At 48.4% G+C, this 10,177-nt stretch overlaps 1 protein-coding gene and 1 pseudogene across 1 annotated transcript; one reads left to right on the top strand and one right to left on the bottom strand.

Moving 5' to 3' along the window:
- Positions 1 to 4,083: 4,083 nt before the first annotated feature.
- LOC146201632 (uncharacterized) lies at positions 4,084 to 6,764 on the top strand. Its single transcript, XM_084587718.1, has 2 exons — positions 4,084 to 4,443; positions 5,237 to 6,764. Exons 1-2 carry the CDS (start codon positions 4,218 to 4,220, stop codon positions 6,523 to 6,525), a joined length of 1,515 nt encoding a protein of 504 aa, XP_084443844.1. The 5' UTR covers positions 4,084 to 4,217; the 3' UTR covers positions 6,526 to 6,764.
- A 516-nt stretch (positions 6,765 to 7,280) lies between these two features.
- Positions 7,281 to 9,956, bottom strand: LOC146201631 (uncharacterized; annotated as a pseudogene).
- Positions 9,957 to 10,177: the final 221 nt, after the last annotated feature.

Raw genomic sequence — 10,177 nt, 5'->3', positions numbered from 1 at the left:
TTCCCTAAAGTTCAAAGTTGTAGTAACAAAGTTCAGTCTAATATAAATTCATCAACTACTACATGATGCCGAAACCCGGGATGAGAAGATAGGGGCGAAATCCGAAAAGACCACGACGTACCAAAATGGAAAAGCTCAAAGCGAAGAGGCGAAGTCGACGAGGGCAGAACACGATTATCATCAACGAGGCCACTACAGCACTGCCGACAGCCAACGTCCAACAGTTGACAGCTCTGCTTCATAGACTGGAAGTCAGCAATGATGAGCTGCGGAAAATCAACGACGAGTTGGAGAACTATCTACCGGAGGAAGCGTTCGAGACCGAGTTTACAGAAAGCGTTCGAATACGACGACCGGGCCATAAACCTCATCGGCCAACTGAGGGCTCGAATCGCAGCTTCACAACAGACTGCGTCTGAACAGAACGCCGAATCGACGCAAACGTCCGTGCCGACGCCCAGACTCACTTCAATCAGGCTTCCGAAGCTGCAGCTCCAGTCTTTCAATGGTGAGCTTGCCAACTGGCAGTCGTTTTGGAAATGTTTCCGCGAAGCGGTGCATGATAATCAGGCCCTGTCCAAAGCGGAGAAATTTCATTACTTAAAGAGCCTTCTCACTGGGCCTGCCGCGTCGGCAGTTAAAGGGTTACAAGCGACTGAGGCCTGCTATGAAGACGCTATACAGATACTGCAGCGCCGTTTCGGAGACAAGGGGCTAATCGAACAAGACCACCTTGCCGAATTAAGGACGCTACCGCCCGTATCGTCATCAGATGTCAGAGGACTCCACCGGCTCTACGATCATGTTCAAGCCCACATTTGCGGGTTAACGGCTCTCGGAGTGCCCAAGCATGCTTACTGCGCAATGCTTTGCGATATTATCCTGACGGCGCTGCCGCGAGACATGGTGGTGGAGTTTCACCGCCTGGCAAGCCGAGCGACCAAGACAGATGTATTGTCGCCACCCGATAGTAGTCCCGCGTCACCAGCGCAGCAGTCCTCCGCCTCGACGCAGGCAGCAGACAGATCAGAGAGAAGGCTAGAGGAGGTACTACATTTTCTGCTGGTAGAAACAGAGTGTCGAGAGCGATGTAGGTCCCGCCTTTGAGACGCCTTCTTACAAGGAAAACCTCGGCAAACGCGCCAGGCAGCCGACTCCGAGTGCCGCTGTTCTTTATGCACAATCAGAGAAGGCAGAAAAATGCGCATTCTGCGATTCGAACAGGCACGACACAGAGATCTGTACGGCTGCACTGACGAACAAAGAAAAAATCGAAAAACTTGCCAGGACGAAAAGGTGCTTTCGATGCACAAGGTGGGGACATCGAGGAAAAGACTGCAGACGAAAGATAAAATGCGGGAATTGCGAGAAAAGGCACGCTACCTCAATGTGTAACCCCAATTCGGCAGCGATCAAAACTGACGTACCAACAGAGATCACCGCCACTAATGTGCATGCAGATGCCAAAACAGAAGAAACGCAAGAGACGGCACTGCAGACTTTCCGTGCCTTTGCGTTGGGGAGCACCAAATACGGCTACATCCGGGGCGTAATGGACGGTGGAAGTCAAAAAACGTTCATTCGAGAAGATATCTCAAAAACACTTGATGTGAAGGTTTTAGGAAAGGCCGACTTCCGCCTAAACACCTTTGGTGCTGCGGCCGCGCAAGTCCAAAGCTGTCGGCTGGTAGAAGTTCGCCTCCGAAGCCAATACGGAGATCACGAAATAGCAATAGAGGCTATTGAGGTGCCCTTCATATGCAAGGACGTCAAGCAGGTGCCCACAGATCACAGTTTTGTGCAAAAGATGGAAGTTCGAGGAGCGCTGCTCGCAGACAGACCGATCCATCCGGGCATGTCTTCAGTGCCAGGTATTGGATTACTAATTGGAGCCGACCACCTTTGGAAATTTGAAACGGGAAAGGTGCAAAGATGCAACGAAAATGAAGGATTAGCAGCGGTGAATACAAAGTTTGGTTGGACGAATCAGGGACCGTTCAGTGTGACTTCAAGCCTCGCAATCGCAAACAATGTTTGCATACTAAGAATAGGCCTGGAAACTGCAGACAAGGTCCACACTACGCTGCAGAATTTCCGGGAACTAGACGCCATCGGCATAAAAGATTCCCCAGAGACACACGACGAAAGAGCACTGAGCAAGGTAAAGTTGGAAAAGAAATGTCTGCGCTATGAAGTTGCCTTGCCATGGAAAGACGCATCCAAAGTACTCAACGACAACAAAAATATGGCAATTCGGCGACTCGACAACCTGACAAAGCGACTATGCCGCAATCTAGAACTCGCTCAGTAATACGACGACGCCATCAGGAGTTATTTCGAGGCAGGGCATGCGGAGCGGGTGACCGAAGAAGTAGAGTCTGGGAAAGTTTATTACATGCCACATCAGCCAGTCGTACGTAGTGAGGCAACTACAACGAAGCTGCGTGTCGTGTTCGACGCATCATCACACGCTCCGAAGAAACGGTCACTCAACGACCACTTGGAAAAAGGACCTAACCTCGTCAGGGATTTGTTGCAGATTCTCTTGCGGTTCCGCCTACACAAGGTCGCTCTCGTAGCAGACATCGAGAAAGCATTTCTGCAGAGAAGCGTGCGGCCTGAGGATAGAGACGCCCTGCGGTTTTTCTGGTACAGTAGCCCGCCGCTTGACCCGTCAGCATTGCCGGATATCGAAGAATGGAGAATAACTCGGGTACCGTTCGGTACGACAGCCAGCCCGTATTTGCTGACCGCTACCCTCCTCCACCACCTTGAATGGACGACAAAGGAAGTCTCGAAAACGGCGAGCCTCATGAAGGACTCATTTTACGTGGACGATCTGGTGACGGGGGCGGCTACAGTAAACGAGGCGTTGAGAATAGCCACTGAACCCACTGACATAATGAGCGGCGCCGGCATGCGCTTAAGGAAATGGTCCTCGAATTCCGATGCAGTCCGCGCGGCGTTTGGGGACGACGAAACTACACCTTCGAACTGTGAACAGAAGATCTTGGGAATGAAATGGAACGCAGCTGACGGCAAGATGGCAATGTCCCTGGCCAGTGTGATCAGCTCATTAACTAGCGGAGCTGCGTCGAAGCGCGCGGTGCTGCAGGCGTCGGCAAGAATATTCGACCCCTTGAGCCTCGTCGCACCGTTCGTGGTGCGAGCAAAGATCCTTTTTCAAAGGCTACGGGAGAGAGGTATCGAATTACCGAGCGACTTGGAAGCGAAATGGAGAAGTTGGTGTTCAGACCTCGCCACTCTGAGACAACTTTCCTTTCCACGTTGCATCGTACAGAATGACCAAGTTTCCTGGCAGCTCCACATTTTTGCGACGCAAGTCCGACGGCCTACGGGTGCTGTGCTGACCTCCGCATTGGAGAAGACAACAAAACGGTGAGCGTCAACCTCATCTTTGCCAAGTCACGCGTGGCGCCTCTGAAGGCCTTGTCGCTGCCTCGGTTGGAGCTGATGGCGGCTGTTTTTGCATCACGCATGGCCACCTACTTACAAGGAGCAATTGATCACCAAATGAATGTATTCTATTGGACTGACTCAATGATTACGGTCCACTGGATTAGAAGCACGGCGAAAAATTGGAAACCATTCGTGCAAAACAGAGTGATAACGACTTGGTTATCGTGCATCAAGATAAGGCGCCGAAGCATATGTGGCAGACTGCTCGCGTGGTAGAGGTCTTTAAGGGACGAGATGGACATGTGCGTTCGTGCACAGTGAAGATGCCATCCGGGGCCATCATAAGGCGACCGGTTCAGCTCCTCTATCCCTTGGAGACGCGCATAAAATGAGTTGCACTCATTTTGGGTGGGGGGGGGGGGAGGATGTAAAGAATTTATAAAGAAAGAGAAGAAATACCGAGCTCTTGCTCCCGAAAGAGCAGCCAGCAAAAGTCAGCGCGTTCCTAGGTATAGACGGTTTCATCCAGCGCCGACCGTACACTGGCAACACTGTGCCCCCGTATCCGGCGCCCTTAGAAAACTTCCGGTTGTGGTTTGTTTTGCTGGCGTTTTGTGTGCTCTCGCGCTCGCGCTGTGCGCATTTTATTCGATTTTTCCGTAGTATATCTATATTTGTGCGGATTGTGGCATTCCGTGCGTTGTTCAGTGTCCAGTGGCTCGCCGGAACAACGCCTTTCTCTCTTTTCGATCCTCTGGCGGCGGTATCGCTTGATTGTATGCGGTTGCTCGCTGGAAATGTGTTCAGCGTCGTACAAGTCACCTGTGAAGCGCTCAAGGATGGGTTCGTGTTGTGTTGTACCTGGGTGCAGCCTTCGCTCAGGAACAAACCTTCTTTCGGCAGTGCGAACGTTCAGGTTCCCCAGCGAGGCCGGTAGGAAAAACGCTTGGATAGCAGCGGTGCGCCGAGACAACTGGCAGCCTACAAAGAGCTCTCAGATTTGCTCTGCTCACTTCATCCAAGGTATGTTGCTACTTACAGTAGCGCCGGCGCTGTCATGTGGTCTAGTTATATAAAAGTACTACTGCCGCCTATACTTTATTAAGGTTCGTGTCATATCTTGTGTGATCCACGCGCGAGCAGTTTGAAATCTAACCAGCTCCTTAAGTTCATGAGTACAGAAGCGTGCAATGTAAAGTTTGCATCTGCTAAGCGCAACGCCACAGGGTAACGATATTTACGTCGGCGTGTAGCCATACAGTCGCCGTGTTTTTTTTTTGTTTTTAGTTTTTATCTGGAGCACTACTGCTCTTCTGCAACTTCACTTATTTAGACAGGTGTATCGCTGCCTACCGGCATGTAGACAGCCGTGTCGACGATAATACTTTACGCAGATTATAATCCCAAAAATAACTAGTGGTATCCATACATACATGCAGGGAGTTTCGGCCACTATCCGGGCGTATTTACGGCTTCGCAGAGGCAGGTTATGTGTTATTCTCGTGAACTACAGTTTTTAGTACCTTGCAGGCGTGGCAAAAGTTGATTCCCTTTCAATTGACCTTGCTGTTTAATATTACAAGGACGTTTGAGAAATTCATTTGTGTGTTCATGCATATTAAGAACAAGCCATGCTGATATCACAGAGTGTGCGTATGTGCGCACATCATCTCGCCCTTTTATTAGTGTGTACACACAAGCAACTCTTTTCACTAATTTCATCCTTTGTCTAGCAGCAATGAAAGTGCCATTAAAAAAATGTTTAGTTGCAGATAGTCCCAATGCGTGTCATAATTTTTATCCTTCTGTATTGCAGGCCAGCCATCTTCTGATGCAAACCACCCAGACTATGTTCCTTCAGTGTTTCCTTACCGAACACAAGGAAACTCAAAACAGAAGATTGCCAGATTCGAACGTGCTCAAAGAAAACTGCCTTCCGAACAAAGAGATGGCATTGCCGAGTCCTGTATTTTGACCTCCCCAGGTGACCCCACCGACCATGGCGACAGTCCAAGGAAGACGTGTGATGCTGGAGCACAAACAACCCTCACTACAAAGGACATTGAAGCTCTGCTGGAAGAAAATGAGTTGACAAAAAAACATCTCACTGAAATGAAGCAAAACTTTCAAACTGCTGAAGATAGACCTGCTGCAAAGGAGAATAAGCCCATTAACCTTCCAGAGATCACACAGACTGTGGTGATGCAGTCAGATAAAACTTTAAAGTTCCACACAGGGCTTGTATCCGTAACAATGTTCAGGGCACTGCTGCAGTTTGTGTTGTCTATTTGGACACCAGCCCAGACATGCCTGGATGCTGAACAGCAGCTTCTCCTAGTGTTAATGAGGCTCAGACTAGGACTGCTAACCAAAGACCTCGCATGTAGATTCAGCATTGCAGTAGGTTCTGTGAGTGCAATTTTCCACTCGTGGCTTGATGTGCTAGCCAAGAATTTTGAGCAAATCATCATTTGGCCATCGAGAAAAGCGCTGCAGTCTCACCGCCTGCCAGCTTTTCAAGACACATTATTTGATAACCTGAGGGGTATCATCGATTGCACTGAAATATTTATTCAGCGTCCAACTTCAATGGAAGCTAGGAGTCAGACATATTCAAACTACAAGCATCACAACACCGTCAAGGCACTTGTTGCAATTTCACCTTCAGGTTCAGTTACATTTGTATCGAAGGCATGGGGTGGACGGGTTTCTGACAAAGAGCTCACACTGTGTAGTGGCCTGCTTGATAAGTTTGAGGAGGGAGATTGTTTTCTTGTGGACAGAGGCTTCCGGTGCGAGGACATGTTTGCTGCTGGAGGTGCTAAAATACTAATGCCCTCATTAACAAAAAAACGCCCCCAGCTGCCAGGAGAAGAAGTCACAACATCAAGAAAGCTCTCACGGGTCCGAATTCATGTTGAAAGAGCCATTCAACGTTTGAAGCTCTTCAGAAGTCTCCAAAGTGTGCTGCCAGTAAGCTTCGTGAAAAGGTCGAACGATGCAGATTGTGCAACAATCGACAAGATTCTGGTTGTCTGCTGTGGGCTTGTCAACCTACAAACACCAATCATCAACAACCTAGCTTCCATTGAAGTTGGACGCTGAATAAATATTTCAGTGCAAATTCTTGGCTAGCACATCAAGCCACGAGTGGAAAATTCCACTCACAGAACCTACTGCAATGCCGAATCTGCATGCAAGGTCTTTAGTTAGCAGTCCGTCTGAGCCTCGTTAACACTAGGAGAAGCTGCTGCATAATGAGCACTTCCTCCATTGTTCTCGTGGATGGTGACATTGTGGCGTGATGTGATCGTTTCAATGAGTGCAAGACTGGACTTTTTGGAAGTAACATTTTTATGAGAGGCTCAGTTTGGCAACATTGCACCCGTATTATCTTATTTCATGCCAAGTAAAAACCAAGACTGGAGTTATTGCATTTGAGCGCTTTGCAGTTTCACTTTAAAATTTTTGTATTGTCCTTTCGTTCTCTTTATTATTGCACATGTTTATTGCACTGAACAATCATCATTGTAGATGGGAAACATGAAGCTGTACTTGAGCATTTACAGTAAAAGAATGCAGGTGCCAAATAAGATTACAGCATACCTGCAATCCAGTAAACAGACAATATGAAATCTAGTAATCATAATGGCTGCTCATAATGTCACGGCATGTGTTTAATATTTCACTAATCCTAAACATGGTGTCTGAGCCTTCACTGGCTCCGTGATATCAGAGAAAAAGCGACATATATATATAAAATTGCAAGAAAAAGAAGCAAATCCCACAATTCTGAATGTGCCGTCACAGCAGAATAGGACAACAGATCGAACAACACTTAAACTGTTTCATTAGTCTGCTTATTTTTGACACTTTATGCATGTCCACAATTTTGGTGTGCGTTTGAGGTTTACACACTTGAGGTGAAAACCGTGTAGGCATTGAGTGCACTCTACAATGCGTCCAGATTTGGCACCGTGGCAGTGGCACGTGGATTTCGCACTTTCTATCTTCTTTAAAATTTGCTTTGAGTGCAGCTTTGGGAAGATGTACTGAAAGAAAAAACTTTCCGCTCTGGCTTCTGTGTCTGCCCAGAAGTGTTCATCAAACGTCATAGCCTCAACCAGCACTGAATGTCCTGTGTACACTACGAAGTAGGCTCGACGGATTCTGGTAATAGCCATTTGGGCTTGTATTTGCGTATAGTATGCATGGTCATGCCTCAGCTTTAAATCAGCATTAAGATAAGCCAGCTTAGCAGTAATAGAAGCACCTTTTGCCGATGCAGGACACTTCACCTCCAGCACAGCGCTCTCACAGCATGCACAGGAAACAATAGCGTCTGGAGTTGCTGCCAGGAATGGCAGCCTTTCCAGCACAAACAGGCCACAGTCTCTTATTTCAAGTTGGCTGTGATGCGGTGACTGATGAGTAATGAAAGCTTGTTTTGCTTGAGGCTCTGCAGGTTTGGCACATGTGGTGCCTTAACATAACCCATAATTTCAGCAACAAGACCTTCTGCCCCTGTTTTACATCTTGTTACACGGTGTAACACAGAGGCAGTAATCCTGCCTCGGCGCTCTTCCTTCCATGTCGTGTTCTTTGACTGGCCACGAGTTGTCTGTTCAATCTCAATGCATGCGACATCTGCACTTGTTTCGCTGTTAGCAAGTTACTGTCACCATACACAGCTTGCAGTGGAAAATGCAAGGCTGATTGTTCGGACACGGCTGATTCTTTGGATTCTTGGGCAGCAGCAGCTTCAGTTGACTCGGGGGCAGAATCAGTCTCTTCACTGTCTGTCAGTGAATTCAGCAGCAGTGTGTTTGGTGCAAACCTCTGTAAGAGCAGATAAAGGAATCAGTGTAAACCAAAGAAGACAAAATAAAGGATATTGAATACAAGGATTCACCTTGACTTGCTGCATGAAGCTGCGAACCTCATCATTGCTCCAATTTGGTATTGTTTTTTGGGGTCTTGGGACAATCTCAGGAGCCGGATGACCCACTTTGGGCTTGAAGAACTTGATGTTGCTAACTGGTGCTGGCTGCAAGAAATTTAGTGTTTAATCCTTGTTTCTGCACTATTTGTTGATGCAGAGGAAAGGAAAAATACCTACTCTGCTCCTTCGTGTCACCTCAATCCACTTGCACTGGACATCAGTTGGTGATGCATCACTGTAGTGCACATTCGCTTGAATGCTGAAGAGCAGTGAAGCAACATGCGTGCAACATTCTCCGAGGCTGCAAGTTAAAGTAGTGGACACATGCTTATCAGCAACTCACAAAGCACAAGGAAAAAACTTATCAAGAGTTGTTGTTAGCCTCGGGTTGTTAGCGCCTGCGTTTAGTTTTCCTGTTTTTGTCCTCTGTGTGGTTCTGTGCTGTTTTCCATCTTAGAGAAAGAAGCCAATAACTTGAAATGTGTTAAAGAAGAAGCATGGCGAATGGCAACGATAGCAACATGCTAACAGCCATGAAATCACCAGCAAAGCTGTGTCCTAGGTTGACTGGATACGTTTCCTAAGATGGAAACATTATGTAGAAGGGAAAACAGTGCAACCCACGGGACATGAAAAAACACGCTGGCATAACGCGCTGCATGCTATGGGACATTACAGGATACTGAATTTTTCCCCCTTGTCCCTTAAACCTTTCCTCCTGTACGCAAGAATGATCCCACACTACGGGCAGCATGAGCCAAGAATAGCCTAAAGTGCTAAGAAAACAGTGCATTTCGGGACTGAGTTTCTTGCAAAGACCACTGCAGAAACATTTGTGACAGGACTATGGAAGCACTCTAGTATTATAAATTAGCCGCGGTCAATGCGATATTCTCGTCACGTTATCTAAGTATTTTCACTAGCGCGTTATCGCGCCACAACTTTGTTTCCGCGACACAAAGAAACAGACAACCCGACACCAGCACTGTCAGTAGGAAGCGGCCGAAGCAGCCAAATACGGAGCGTGTAGTACTTACCCCGCCATGCAGGTGCAGTGAGCAGTCTCAACATTCCCGTCATCTTTGACAACACACCACGCTTCGTAAGACTTCGTAAGCGTTTGGCTTGCGTCCACAGTGGCCGCAACGAGAACCACACCGCCGCCACGCTCGCCTGCTCTGAACGACTTCAGCCGCTTCACCTTTCCACTTAGGAATGCGTTGTAAGCTGCACTCATTTTGTGGCTTTTAAACTGTTCCTTTGTGTAGAAACAGACTCCTTCAACCAGGTGTACGAAAATGTCTGTCACTGTGACAGGTGGAAGGTTGCGCGAACCTGACGTGAACGCGAACCGCGCGGCATCGTCGAGTGGGTCGGGAAGCTCTTCGCCCTTGAACGTCAGTTTCTCTCGATATCGGTTCTGTGTCTGCGTGTCAAGCTTCTTAAAATACTCACTCGACATCACGGTACACCAAACTGCTGCAGCGTCGCGCACGGAAGAAAATAACAGAGCCGCACGTTGCATCAAGCAGCTAGTCGCGCTGCGAAGGCATGCCGGAAGTACTTGTGCCGGAAGTTTACTCGGGGAAGCCAATCAGCGCCAAGCGCGGTTTGTTTACAAACATTGAAACTGTCTATAGGCATGGTCCACTTTCCCGGAACGACCGGGGAACGCGCGATTGGGAACAAGGGTCGGCGTGGCACCCCGCTGAGGAGAAGGAGGGGCCTGGGCCGGCGACGAGGAGGCTGTGCGCACGTGCGGGGTGCGAGTGCTGCTGGGAACGACTGGCGGAGAGAAGAGGGGACGAGACAGTG

This window comes from Amblyomma maculatum, chromosome 1 (genome assembly GCF_055883805.1).
Source record: "Amblyomma maculatum isolate TAMU_Amacu chromosome 1, ASM5588380v1, whole genome shotgun sequence".
Taxonomy (NCBI): Eukaryota; Metazoa; Arthropoda; class Arachnida; order Ixodida; family Ixodidae; genus Amblyomma; species Amblyomma maculatum.
This window is presented reverse-complemented; position numbering and strand designations above follow the sequence as displayed.

Coding starts and splice junctions, on each gene's coding strand:
- LOC146201632 (XM_084587718.1), top strand. CDS start 4,218: ATGTGTTCAGCGTCGTACAAGTCACCTGTGAAGCGCTCAAGGATGGGT. Junction 4,444..5,236: donor CTCTGCTCACTTCATCCAAG/GTATGTTGCTAC, acceptor TCTGTATTGCAG/GCCAGCCATCTTCTGATGCA.